The sequence below is a fragment of the Odontesthes bonariensis genome, chromosome 13 (genome assembly GCF_027942865.1).
Source record: "Odontesthes bonariensis isolate fOdoBon6 chromosome 13, fOdoBon6.hap1, whole genome shotgun sequence".
Classification (NCBI taxonomy): domain Eukaryota; kingdom Metazoa; phylum Chordata; class Actinopteri; order Atheriniformes; family Atherinopsidae; genus Odontesthes; species Odontesthes bonariensis.
The window spans coordinates 16,961,982-16,976,177 of NC_134518.1; the positions used below are offsets into that span (position 1 = coordinate 16,961,982).

The 14,196-nt window shown below is 42.6% G+C and overlaps 1 protein-coding gene across 1 annotated transcript in view; it reads right to left on the reverse strand.

Annotated features, from left to right (window-relative positions):
- The window catches only part of atrx (ATRX chromatin remodeler), a 35,111-nt gene that overhangs the window by 14,034 nt on the left and 6,881 nt on the right, over positions 1 to 14,196 (reverse strand). The window contains exons 9-29 of the mRNA XM_075481201.1: positions 13,902 to 13,968; positions 13,082 to 13,221; positions 12,803 to 12,967; positions 12,573 to 12,687; positions 12,365 to 12,470; positions 11,669 to 11,842; positions 10,433 to 10,574; positions 10,221 to 10,330; positions 9,725 to 9,871; positions 9,459 to 9,636; positions 8,757 to 8,894; positions 8,458 to 8,633; positions 8,250 to 8,367; positions 6,942 to 7,075; positions 6,696 to 6,790; positions 6,431 to 6,570; positions 4,461 to 4,608; positions 4,243 to 4,343; positions 2,828 to 2,936; positions 933 to 1,110; positions 571 to 762 (exon numbers count right to left, since the gene is read on the reverse strand). Coding sequence (XP_075337316.1) covers positions 571 to 762; positions 933 to 1,110; positions 2,828 to 2,936; positions 4,243 to 4,343; positions 4,461 to 4,608; positions 6,431 to 6,570; positions 6,696 to 6,790; positions 6,942 to 7,075; positions 8,250 to 8,367; positions 8,458 to 8,633; positions 8,757 to 8,894; positions 9,459 to 9,636; positions 9,725 to 9,871; positions 10,221 to 10,330; positions 10,433 to 10,574; positions 11,669 to 11,842; positions 12,365 to 12,470; positions 12,573 to 12,687; positions 12,803 to 12,967; positions 13,082 to 13,221; positions 13,902 to 13,968 — 2,873 coding nt within the window. The remainder of the gene's footprint in view (positions 1 to 570; positions 763 to 932; positions 1,111 to 2,827; positions 2,937 to 4,242; positions 4,344 to 4,460; positions 4,609 to 6,430; positions 6,571 to 6,695; positions 6,791 to 6,941; positions 7,076 to 8,249; positions 8,368 to 8,457; positions 8,634 to 8,756; positions 8,895 to 9,458; positions 9,637 to 9,724; positions 9,872 to 10,220; positions 10,331 to 10,432; positions 10,575 to 11,668; positions 11,843 to 12,364; positions 12,471 to 12,572; positions 12,688 to 12,802; positions 12,968 to 13,081; positions 13,222 to 13,901; positions 13,969 to 14,196) is intronic.

Here is a 14,196-nt window from a genome sequence, read left to right on the forward strand (position 1 = left end):
AAAAGAGGACTGCAGGTTTATAGCAGGGCAGCAGCCGTGTTGCAATGAGAACACTATTTAGTAAATAGCAGTAAACACACAGATCTATGCAGCTGCGCTGGGTTGGATGGCCCATGTAAGGGCTGTGTGTTCTTATAAAACCCCAGGGGACCAAAATAGTGACACAGCACCTGCATTAAGACGAGATGAGCCGATTAGGGGATTTTGAAAAGGAACAAATAGAAAGATCCCAGAAAGGCCGAGCAGGATACAAGCTGGCAGCGAGTCTTAAAAACAGTTTATAACTCAAGTATTAAACTTCAAAAGAAGGAACGTACTACCCGCTGCAGGTTTGGGAAAAATAAGCTTGGCATTTTGTGTCATGTTTACCGATATGAACTGGAAAAAAAAGCTACTTGACTTTTGATAGGTTTCTCCCTAATCATCTGCAATTCCTGCAAGGAACAGTCCAAGTTAAAAGGGTCATCAAGGTGCAATTACATGTGTGATTTATACTAAATAACATTTCTAAAAAAAACAACAAAAAAAAAAGCTTTGCTCATCATAGACGCAAAGCATATGCAGGTTTACCTTGGGAAGCATGGGTGTGGCTTTTTTGCTCTTCTTCTCCGAGGGATCATCCAGCGTGTCCGGTTCGAAGGTGTAGAGTTCTGCCAGCTCGTTCATGGTAAAGTGCCTCTCAATCTGCTGCTGGTCCACAACCCGGAATGACAAAGACTGCTTGGTGACCTGTCGCTCGTAAATCTTCTCCTCCATTGTGCCCTGAAAGAGACGGCCGGAGATGAGAGGAAAGACGAGAACAAAATAACGGACTTTTCTCCAACGTTATGGATGAGTGTCACAGGTGAGGCACAGAAACAGCAGTCAGATTCATGATTAAGACTTGTGTCAAGCACTTACGGTTGATAAGGGGCCACTCAAATGGAACGTACCTGGGCGAGGAACCTGTAGACATAGACGGGCTTGAACTGGCCGAAGCGGTACACCCTGAAGATACTCTGGACGTCGTAGGAGGGGTTCCAGGAGGCGTCGAAGATGATGACCCTGTTGGCCGCTACCAAGTTGATGCCAAGTGAACCGGCTCGTGTCGATATGAGAAACAAACGCCCTCTGTGTGTGTGACAGTGGCAGAGGACGGAACATTGAGTATCATGCAACGCAGGGCCCTTCTGCATCAAGTACTTTAAATGTTCTCCTCAAGTGTGACACTTGAGGCTTAATCTCTCCTGACCCGAGGGACTCACTTAAGAGCGTGTCGAAGAATCTCTTAAAAGGGTTCTTTTGTTTAGGGTAATTGTTAAGGCATTTACTGCTTTGTAAGAATTTTTATGGTGATAAATTCCATTTTCCAGGGAGGCTATTTATTTCCTTACACTCATGCTTCGTAGGGGAGGGACTCCAGGCACCTCACAATAACATTCTGATTCAGAGAGATGCGATGCGAGATTACCAATGCATCTTGATTTTTACCCCCCATGACACAACTTGGCACTTCCATAAGTAAAGTATTTGTAACTATGCAAAATTAATTTACTTACAACTTCTTATATTAATTAGACGAATTAAAGAGATGTGGGGAATCAGGGGAGTCAGAAACATATCTTTGAGATGGGATAGTGAATCGTGGCTCTGACGGGGCACAACATAGTGCAAAAAGCCCCGGTTCTAAGACTGAGGAGACCCTTGGCAATAAAAGTTGTGAGTTTTTCTGAGATGGCCAGAAACTCTGATATCAATCGCTCAATGACAACATGGTTACTCCCAGGCTTGTTGTGTTCCTAAAATAATGAAGTTTAGCTTCAGGAGCATGAAAGTGCCTTCATATTTTAGCTCTGTATGTAGCAATCTTGCGCAATTACAACATTACATTCTCAATCAAAATATATGCAAAACCGATGACTGACATTTAAGAATCAAATCTAAGATTTGAATATCTTTCCAACACCTTAACGCTCAGTCGTCATTGCTTTTCCTGTTGTGTTGCAGAAGCGACGCAATAAAGAAATGACAGAAGAAAAGAAAACAAGAAAAGTTCATTTTAAAGCCTAAAAAAGGAACTGGTTGTTGACTGAATGCTGATTATTTCGATTAATTAATACATTTTCATGAATCAAGAGCGCTTGAAGACTGACGTCTGTGCCGTCACACTGCTGAGGAACCGGTTACACCTCATCCTCCACTTGTTTAGACAGAAATGTTGCCGGGGTGCTCAGCAGCTAAGGGTTACTGAGGTTCTGAAGGATACGGCACACTGCTGTTGGCTTGTGGACATGAAATCGCTCACCAAAAACTGGGTGGAAAAGTCCTGCAGTGTAAAGCCGCTAAAAGCGTTATCATCAACTGTGAGGTGGCTTAATGACAGATTTGACAGCAAACAACTGCAAAAAAATAATTAAAATAAATCACTGGTTGTGTGCAGGTCCGATCGATGATGCAAAAATCACAGCGGATCCCTTTGGCTCATTCTGTTACAAACAAACTTCCTTGGATGGGTTTATTTTCTTAATCTATCACCACAGACTTTACCATCCTAACATTAAGACAGAGTTAAAGGCAACAAATGTCATGTTGTTGTTTTTTAACTCAAGTTGGTTTCTAAGGTCTGAGTTTATGATCAAAGTAAAGAGAAAACCTTAAATACATTTTAAGGACATCTTAGGCGAAAGACTTCAGGCGCTATAAGGACATGTTTAACCTAAGGTGCTCTGTGCAGAACCAGGATTTTTGTCTTTACATGTTTTATGAAACCATCGGAATTCTGACGTGCTTGTCAAAATTGGTCCGACGACTGATTTGCAATTTTTGAAAAATAGCTAAAGCATCGCACCTCGTGTTACTGGTGTCATTGAACTCCTCAGCCCACTTCTTCCTGGTGAGTGCGTTGGTGGAGCCATCCAAGCGATAATAGTCAATGTTCCTGAACCATTTGCCTTCACCTTCAAAAGACACAGGAGATAAAAATCTGCTTTGACAACTCATCACAGTCTAAGCTCCACAAAATCTTTTAAAGCACAAGAGTCGCCGTCAACTCGGTCTTTTCCTTGTCAAAAGGACTTAGTTTGGGTATTAGCAGACAGCAGATAGATGGCTGTGTTGGTTAGAGGCCAGCCGTGTTTAGCCTTCAAGATGGCCAACTCCCCCCACCAGCCTTCACAACCAACATTTCAGTATGTTTCCAATTACGGCACTGTGATCTTTTCATTACAAATTACAAACCCTTGAGCAAACATTTTTTTTGTAGAATAAAAAGTCAAGGTCTAATCATTTTCAAAATGAAAGCAAAAACAGCTGCCGAAGTTTAATTAGGAACATGACCTTACACCAGCGGCAATGTGTTTGTGTGTCTGTGTGTGTTTAAGGGTAATAAGCACGCCAGCGTGCAGCCAAATATATGTTACATGTGGGCTGTCTTGAAGGGTCTGAAACCTGCAACACTGAGAAAAAACCTTTAGCTTTCTCCAAGGTTTGCATGATCAATTCATTAACATCTCCCACAAATCCCACAAAAACAGTAGTGAGCTCACGATACAACCCCAATTCCAAAAGGATATCTCGTCTCATACAGGATTCTAGCTGCTTAACAGTTCTGGGTCTCCTCCGTTGCATTTTGCTTTTCATGATGTGGCATGTGTTTGCATCAGGTGAAGGATGTGAAGTGTGACGTGGATGGAGGCATGCGTTGCTCTAAAGCCTGTTTATACCTTTAAGCATCGATGGCATTTTCCCAGATGTGCATGCTGCAGGTTTCATAGGTTCTAATGCAGCCCAGAACATCAGTGATGCAGGCTTTTGGAGCAAGCTCAAACAACAAACCCGATGGTTCTTCGCCTCTTTAAATCTGGAGGATGCAGCATCCATGATTTCCAAAAGGAATTTCGGAGTTTGAGCAATATGACCGCAGAACAGTTTCCAAATGAGCTGTTGGTGAGCTGTTGGTGCCATAATGTCTCACTTTCAACATCTGTTGCGTTTTGCTGTTCTACGGTGAATACAATATTGGTTCATGAAATTCACAAATCACTACATTCTGCTTTTATTTCCATTTCACTGGGCGGCCCAAACTTTTTTGGAACTGGGGTTGTGAGAAATATTGCTTGTTAAGTTCAGCACATAATGAAACCAGCATCCCATTTCAAAATCCCATCTTCAAAAGGTAGGCTGACCACAGACGGACAGACGGGCTTGACAGCACAGTGCAGTGAGAGCATCTCGAGTTCAAGAGTCAATACACCAAACACCTACCTTTGTATGGAGAGACTTTATCCTCATCTTTCGCTCTGCAAGACAGCTCGAGAAAATCCTCAATCAGGTCCAAGGAAATGAGAGACTGACTGAACACCAACCTGAGGACAGGCAAAAAAATACAACGTCACCCAACTGGAGCGGCATGTTAAACCTTTGCAAATAAAAGTAAAAGGCTGAAAACGGAGTTACTCGTGCCTCGTTTAGACAAGACTTACACTTTCTCATCCACTTCCTCAGCCATGCGCAATATTTCAAAGAGGAGCGTTATCTTCCCGGAGTGTTCCAGGATCTCAGCGTCTGCATCGGTGACAAACTCTCTGTGCCAGTCAGCAGAACATGGACTTCCTGGTGCGGTCGACCGAGCTGGTTGTGATACACAGAGTAAGAAATCAGTCTTTGTGAAGTCAGTGAAGTCTTCCCTCTTCTGTAACTTCTGGCTGCTCGCTGTGTCAATTTCAATCGAGTAACCCCAACTGTGCTCGAAGCTTTTAGAGGCCTACAATCATTTGGGATCAAACATGGAGAGGGGTAAGAAGTGTATGTGTCTTTTGTGAAGATGAGCGAGGAGAGCGTTGACGAGAACTCACTGTGAGCAGAGTATAAGCATCCAAGATATTTACCTGTACTGTGTAATACGACCACAATTTTCTTTCCAAAAAACATTTCAAGACTCAGACTTCCAGACTTTTCTTCAGGGAATATTTGATACCCAAGAACACTGAACCAGATTGTTATTATAAACACTAATGGTTCCAAAATCCAAATGTGGAAATATACGTTACATTCTCACTGTCAAAAATAAAATAAAAGTCACTTATCGTAAGAAGACTGAAACTCCAGGTTCTGTGGCTCATACAAAATGCAATCTATAAAGTGGACTTTTACTCACTTTTGTCGTGGAAATGACGACAGCTTTAAATGACACTATCAGGCCAGCGTGAGCTTGGGCTATCACTGAGCCAGCGCTCGCAGAGAGTTGAGAGCCAAAACCCTCTTTAGATTTCAAATGTGGGGGCTGCTGGCCCAGGAGCATTGCCCGAGCAACATGCCCACATTATGCTGCTTTGAAGCAAACGTTAACACTGATCAAAATGAAGCGGTTATGAAAAATCAATGAATGAAGTTAACTTTACGAGAGAAAGTTTGAATTGCAGGTAGGAAGCAGCAGAGCAGGTGCAGGAAGCGACTGTAATGAGGCCACAGCGGGCGTTTGTTTGCCGTTACCTGTGAACGAAACAAGAGGTTGTGTGGCGATCGTGCCAAAAAGCTGTTTAGGTTGCACAGCGTCAGAGAGTGACTGCAGTGTAAGGGGGACGTTTTCCGATTGTCCCTTAATATACAGAGTTGTCCATTAATTGCTTTCGAGGAAACGTCCTTGCTCTGAATAAGCAGAGCACGCAGAGCACCAGCTGTTCTTAAATGAATGAGACTGTGTGCAATTTAAGCGAAGCGCACAGCAGCATTAATAAGCTTTGATTCAACCCACAGGTACAGTAAACCCCTTCACCTTGACATTGCCTTAAGCTACAGTTAGCCCTGTTTAGCCCATGGGTGGCTGGCAGGGTCTAAAGCCCTGCCCCGTAGCCCAGAGGAAGACTGAATCAAGCCTCAGAAGTGGCATTGGAAGCACTTTTGACCCTGGCAGGCACTTAAGTTGCCTACTTTTGGCACATTAATATAAATGTGGCTAATGAATGCATTAATGAAGGCTTCCTAATGCATAAAAGATAAACTTCCTTTTCAACTGCATAACTCTCCAAAAGATTTAATTATGAATTTAAATTAATTTAATAATAACTGTATATAATGTTGCGTGCACTGCATCATTTTAGCATTAAAAGACAAACTCCTCAAACTGTTGATGACACACCTTACACTTTCACATACCAATACCAATTTCACACCCAAAAACCATTTTCTTCAATAATACATTTCAGCAGGGCTGATGCAAAGCAGTGGGTGGTGACAGATGAGGTTCTTACATGGTGATGAATGTTTTTTGCTGTGCTACCTGCCTGGCCCACACGCCATGATAAACAACATGGATAATCATTTATTTTTAGAAATTCCAAATGCTACATTTCAGAAAATGACATATGGGGGCAATATTTTAGAAGCATAAATCATTTTTCATACTGTGTACGGACCCTGCTTTTAGTCCCATTATTATGTATGACAAGCTTACGTTCTTCAACAGGCTCCGGTCTGGTTCGACCTTCTCCGTTCTTTCCACGAGAGCTGCTGTTCCACTCCTTGATGACCTCTACGTCGTCGCTGTCCGAGTCATCGGATCCCCTCTTTTTACCTTTTGCTTGCTTCTTTTTCCTATCGGATATGAGGAACATAGGAGGGCACATGGTCAGGTAATCCAAGAGACAAGTGCATTTGAATGCAGAAAGAAAAGCAAAAAAAAAAAAAAAAAAAAAAAAAAAAAAAAAAAAAGGTTTTACTTCTTTATCTTCTCATCCTCAGATGTCAGACTCATGGACGATTCCTCCGTTTCTGATGCGATGAATTCGTCCATACTGTCTTCATCAAAGAAACCCTGCAAGGCAATGCACTTGTGTGAGACTCATCTGTGTGGGGACGTACAACAACCAAACACAGTTCTGGATTGTGGGTGGCAGAAACATTCTGTGGCAATATGTTTGAGTTAAGGCTTCAGTGTGGTTTAGTCTCTTCTTCCTCAGCCATACCCTGTTTTCTTTGCTGATGTAGTCCAGCTGAAGGCACCAGGGATGGGTCCAGATTCTGCTGAGTATCTGGAAATCCTGGAAGAGTTTGGTTCCCGTGCGGCCCCGGCCCCCCCCTTCCACAGCATTCCCCACACCTGCACGCAAGGGGAAAAAGTAGAAGCAGGGAGATGGATGTTAGTTCCCAAATTTGTCTTGCACGCCCTCAATCTCTTATACACACAGATGATTTTAGAGAACAGAGTAACAAAAGTTCAATCTTGACATGTAGCTCTCAGTGCATGGACTCAGCTTAAAGTGAATCAAGCCCAGAAGCAGACGATGGCCAGTCTTCTGATAGCAATGTGGGAACCAATTCAAAATTCTCAAAGCAAAAAAAATGAATATCTGGGCTTAAAATTGGTTTAGTCGACTGCTTGCCAAAGTGAGTGGTGATTGCTGAATGTCATGTGCATGCTCTACAAGTTGGCCTGCACTGACCCCGGGAGGTCAGAAGTTACTGTGCATTTTACGCAAGCAGCAAAAAAAGAAGTGAACATTTACAGCCATTCCCACCGTGCTGACTGAGTGACTGGTGCTCTGTGGTCCAAAGAAGCCACTTCTGAGATCTTCAGCCAGCAGCTCAACATCAGCACTGTGCACTGTGGACAACCCGGCCTAATGAGCCCACAGCGCATACCACCAAACCCACCCCCCACCCCACATTCCAGCTCTCCTGTTCTTTGTTTTTGGTTTTGGTGTAAAACCTCTGGCCCCTTCTCCCCCCAGATTTCTTTCCCGTTCCTTTATGCCCCCACATCTCCCTCCCTTTTACCCCACACCCTCTGTTCCCTCTCTCCCAGAGCTCTTCATTAGGGAGAAACGTGGGAAACTGGGCTTAAAACCTGCCTGCGGCACAGTGCCAGCTGCCACTCTGACACACACACACACACACACACACACACACACACACAGGTCCTGGGCCACATTCATAGAGGAAAGTCCACTAAACGACTTAACAAAGCACCTTGAAAAAGTGAGATACCAGAAAGGCCTTCCATTTATGTAAAAACCCTGCCTGAGTGAATGACATCCAGTAAAAAAAGCACTTTTAAGAGAAGCAGGACTCCCGAAAAAGGATTTAGTCTCGTATAGACTACTTACATTTTTCACTTTAAAAATGTTTTATTCCAAGACTTAAATCTGGGCCTGGACAATAAGTCACGACCTTGTAGAAGCCCTACCAACAGTCACCACAATCCCTTCAGCTCCAAACACACAAAGATTCACAGCAGGCACCTGTGCAATCAAAAGCTCCACAACGCTTCTCACCTGTGAAATGCTCCAGGTAGTGTCTGTAGAGTTTACACTGGATCGGAGTCACTCGGATCGACAGCACGTATTCGTGTTTGGGAGGCAAAAACTTTGTGAGCGCCGTGTAATCTTTCCTCTGTGACGGAACAGATGTACAAAATAGTTACTTGAGGCAAAAAGGGAGGAAGTCAAAGAAGAGCCGAGTCGACTGACAGAGATCTTTTACCTGGACACAGCCAGCCAGCATCTCATAGAGAATGTGAGCTCTCTTCTTCATAATCCGGACATCTTGTAGAGTGGAGTCGGCACACTGGCCGTTCTGAATGGGGTTAATGAAGCGATTCCTGAACTCCTTCACTGACCCGAGCAGGTTCTCCTTGATGAAGTTCACCATGCAGTGGTCTGTAGGAGTCAGACATTTTAATTCAGACCTTAATTCAACATCTACATAAAACTGGGTTATTTATAACAGTTGTCAATCATCTGCGTTTATTCATAGCGCCCAGAGGAAGCACGATGTCTCACATTCAATGAGGTTGTTTTGTAGAGGCGTTCCAGTCAGCACAATCCTCCTCTTTGTCCTGATGGAGTTCATCGCCTTGGACACAGCAGAAGCCTCATTCTTCAGGATATGACCTTCATCACAGATCACCAAGTCTGGACCTAGTGAAAACGAACAAGGAAAATTTCATACAATAATTCTATCCCCGATGCTGTAGGCTATTTGTTAAGTACATTTAGCATTACGTACTTATGGAATTCACCTAACCTGTATAACAGCCAGACAAATCAATTTCAATAAATTCTTTTTTGAAAATATTAGATCTAGGAGAATATTCATCTTAGAGGAAGGTCGACTCACATCGACTCCCTGGGACTTTTTGAATAGGATAAATAAAAGCACAACAAATCAACTTGAACTGATACAAGCTGCCCTCACTGCTTCTCGTCTTCACCGCAGTTAATACAGCAGCTCAACTACTTTGAGGCAAAACAGTCAAGTTCTATATCATTTCTTCATCTAAATAGCAGACTATCAAACCAAACGGCACCTAATTAGTGCGGATACTATTTCATGCTATATATCGAGCCCTGTATCCAAAATTCAAACCCCTTTGCGAACCTTTCAAATAGAGGCATTTTCGAGGATTTCCCGCACCAGCAAGAACCCAGCCATTCACTCTTTAAAAAGAACAAAAAAAAACAATAATTAAAAAAAAACTGTACCTGGATCTACAAGTGTCTTCTGAAAGGTCTCTTTGAGCTTCTTGCTCTTGATGTTCCTGCCCTGTGTCAGGTTTCGGTACATCTCGTAGCCCATGATCATCACGCCGCCCGACTCTTGCCATCTCTGGAGGGCATATGCTCTGTCCTGGGGCCTCTTCACTGTAGCTAGTTCAGTCACCTGTTAAACAAACCAAATGTAAATATGCTGAGCTCCATGCCGCAATTAAAAAGAAAGGGCACGAAAGATCACAAGGGCAACTTCTTACCTCTAAACTCTCATCATCTTCCAGCCCTTGTTGCCACTTCTCAAACTCATTAAGCCAGTTAAGGACAGTGTTCAGGGGACAAACCACCAGCGCAGTGGCAAAATTAAGCTTCTCACAAAGCAGCAATGTATGAAGCAATGTCACCACCTACAGGGCAAAATGGGGACTACAGTTAAACACCGTTTAACACAGGACAAAGCTGTGATAAGACTTGACTTAGACTAGATCCATCCTGCGGTTTTCTGTGCATTATGTCCTTACAGCTGGTTCAGAACAGTTAAAAACATTGTATTGGGCAAGACTCAAGGAAGTAAAGTTCATCTGAAGGAAATAAGCCTAGCATTGACATAGAATTCTTCAAAATTCTACTGGCCTCTGTATGCAAATATCATTTATAATTCATGTCAAATTAACATGATATTTGTAACAGCAGCAGATAGACACAGAGAAATACAACAAAGTGTTTCCGTTTACTCTTTCTTTTGTGGTTTTATACCTGCAGAGTTTTCCCAAGACCCATACAATGGGCCAGGATGCAGCCAGAACCAACAGACTTCTCAATCTTTTTCACAGCTTCGCAGCAGCAGTCCCACATGAACTGCACCCCTGAAACAAAACACGACGACAGCGGGGACATGCCTCGGTCAGGACGATCTCAGGCTTGTCCGGCCAAAAAGTTCTCCAAGTACAGAAACTGCATGCACGTACCATCCACCTGGTGAGGTTTGAGCTTTGTAACAAGGTTCCTGTGCACCTGCACCAGCGGCTCCTTGGTCTCTTCATCCTCATCAAGTACAAGCTTTGTCGTGATGGGGCAGACCATCTTGGAAGTCTCCTCCACAACGATCACCTGAGAGAGGTTTAAAGGCGGGTAAAAACATGCTGCCTTAAAAATAAAAAATAATAAAACAAACGTATAGGACCCAAAAATGCATCGATCTCCATATCCTGGAGATGCAGGATTATGTTACACAAACAGAATTTTGTGAGTACGTCATAATACAACATCTTACACTGCAACCTCACAGTTTGGATATGAAATGCTGTAGCTCCATCTCTAAATAAATCAAATATCTCAGTAGAAAAACAGTTGCTAATCATTCGGTCATTTTAGTCGCACCAAACTTTTCCAGAGCTGAATTAGCAACACAATGGAACCACTGCAACTTGTGCTCTCCACACTGTGCAGTGAGGCCAGGACGAGGCCAGGTCCCCCCAACAAACATGCCCACAAAGACCCATACTCATGAAATCGTAGGAGTAGACCGATGAGAAAAAAAACTAAATATCAGGGAGATAATGAGCAGAACGGAGTCCAGCGCCTGTTAAAGTCTTGCCGCACAGGCAGTAGGGCAGAAGACAGCAGTGCTAGTTTATCTCGTCCATGTTCCATAGCTTTGTTTGATTACACCACAAATTTAAAAAAATAAATAAATAAAAAAAATCCCTGGAACGGGTCGTGCTACTGGTGGCCGACTGGGTAGATCCTCGCTGTGATGTATCCAGCTAGGCTTTGCTGCTTGATAAGCACCACTTTGCTAAGTTGAATTTTAATCTCCCAGCAGGCTATTCATTTACAAAGAATGTGCGCTAAGACATAATTGTATTATTAACACTACAACAAACTAAATAACAGTAAAAACCTGCGGCACTGTTCACCAGAGTTTTCAGTGCATGGACTCAGGCTGTCGGTCACTTGTGAAACTGTTACTACCGAGTTGTTTGATTTGATTTTGTAAATAGTGCAACTCGTACAATGCAACACTGCTACTCATTAGCTCTCCTAACAACCAATTTCCTGGGGGAAATAATCAAATTATTGTTATCAGAGAACTGAATGAGATCTTGGACATTCAGCCTAGTAAGCAGAAATGCTGCATGATAACACAGCCTTTGAGTTGCTGATGTAACGGCTCGTTCCATTTTTCGATAAGACGGACTTACCTCTCGGAGTTTCTCCCTGAGTGCCTCTCTCTCGGCGATACGTTTCCTCCTGTCCTCCTCCTCTTTCAGAGCATCTCTCGTCTCTGTCCGCAGTTTGTCATCTTTCAGGATTTTGCGAATCTTTTTACGGCCCTTTTGGCCTTCATCGTCGTTATCGTCATCTTCCTCTCCGCTCTGTGGAAATGAACATTGGCTTCAGCCGTCTGATCTTCAGCCCTTAGGTAAAAGCACCGAGTAACCCCATGATCCTTTTGTACCCGTAATAATCTTCAAAACACACTCCAGGAGGAAATTCAGATCAAATATTAGGTGTCATGCACGACTTGAATAGTAAACCTTTTGTGCCTACACCAAATAATCCTGCCAAGAAATTTAAAGACATTTTAACAAAAAAAAACAAACAAAAAAAAAAAAAAAGCTTTGGGGGCAGTCGGTGGCGTAGTGGGTTAAGCAGCCGCAACATGTACAGAGGCCACAGTCCTCGCTGCAGCGGGCCCCGGTTCGAGTCCCGCACCCGGACGGCCCTTTGCTGCATGTCTTCCCCATCTCTCTGCCCCCTGCTTCCTGTCTCTCTCCAACTCTCCTATCCATTAAAGGCATAAAAAGCCCCAAAAAATATTTAAAAAAATAAAAATAAAAAAAAAGGAGCTTTGGGACATTTCCAAAGTTCAAACAAGCGCACAGCATTTAAAACACCTTCTCGTTGCTGGAGGAAGAGTCCTGAACTTTGATCCTGCGTCGCTTCTTCTTCTTCTGCTGCTTGTAACTTCTCTGTTTCTCATCAGCCCTCCTCTTCGCAGATCTATAGGGACAAAACACAACTGAATTATCCAAGAGCAGCGCAAGATTCATCCCGGTCCATCTGCTGTGAAATAAACGACCGAATGGAGCCCTTTCCCCTCACCTGGTCTTTCGACGCTTATCATCGGTTTCTGATTCACTGACCTCCTCACTCATCCCCGACTCTGAACTGGACTCTGACTTCTCAAAGTCTGAGTCTGCAGAGTCGTCGCTGCTTTCTGGCAGACAAACAATAACAAAAAAAAAAAGTCAATCGACAGGCTCAGAATTGACAAAATACAGAAGAGACAAAAAAGACAAAAAAAAAAGAGAAGAAGAAATATTTGAATTTGCCTTTCTGCGACTTCTTCTTGCCCCCCTTGTTCTTCTTTTCTTTACCGGCTTTCTCCTCCCCTGATTCACCCTCACTGAGAGAGAGTTTATGACGAAGCAGTTTGTGGCGTCTGCCGCTCTTCTTCACTTCAACATCTGATCCGGAGTCCTCTGAATCGTCTTGCTCTTGGAGGAGAGACGCAAATCATTTGATCATTCGAGAAAACGCAAAAAAAAAATAAAAATAAAATAAAAGTTTAAAAACAGGCCCATCCGAAGCACATTTAACGGAGAAGCTACCTTCCTCCTCCTCTTCTTTTTCAGCTTTCGTTTTTTTGGAAGACTTCTCTTCATTCGCTGCTTCATCGTCGGAGGAGGAGCTCTCTGCTCCTGAAGAGTAGTTGGATTTTATTTGGGCAAGAAGCATTTTCTTAGCAATCCTATGGAAAACGGAAAGAAAAAAGAAAAGAAAAAAAAAGACAAAAGGAGATGGTTTCACTTCAATCCCACAATAATAATAATAAAAAAGGCACTTTTTATCAATACTTAAGTCTCATTTAAAAAAATAACTAAATGTGTGACAAAGTCAAAATAAATTAAAGGCATAAACCATTTTAAGGACATAAATAAATCCATATGATGCGAGGGGAAATAATTCAGAAATAAATAAAGAAATAACAAATGAACAAAGAAAGATATCAAATTAATTCCAATTAAAATTAATAAAGTTTTAAACAGTGATGAAGTAAATAAGGAGCTAAATGAACACGTACAAGCTTACAAAAACAAGCCGAAAAATGAATATATTTCATACACTATTAAGTTATTTTTAGAGAAAAAGGTTTTGTTATCTATTTTAATAGCATTTTTTCTAGTAACTCTAGTGGAAGGAAGACGGTGAACAGCCACGTTATTCTGAGCTTATGGCGATATGTAGCGAGAGTCCAGTGCATCTGTTAGGTTAAACATCTCAAATGACAATGAAGAGCACAGAAAGTATCAATCAAACTCAGTTATCTGAGTCCGACACACTCCTCACAGACAGCAGTGTCATTTACCAATTACTCCAGAACCGGGTCCAGATACCCCCCTCCCCCCTCTGAGGCATCTTTCTAAGTACCTGTTTTCTGGATCGTCATCGTCGTCAATATCCTGAGTGTCATCCTCTTTAGTGTCCACTTCATCTCCTGTGCAACAAAAAAAAGATATCAATGCAGTTTAATGGCGGGGAAAAGATGGAGGAAAAACTTCCCTCTGTCCCTTAAAATCATTAGTCATCTTAAATTCCCTTTGAGATTATTGAAGTATGTGTTCATTTAATAATTTCATGAGATTTAAGCAAGAGATTTATTCTTGAGCACAAGCATATGCAAACTAATGTGATGTAAACAAATGATCACACAGCGTTTTCTTTT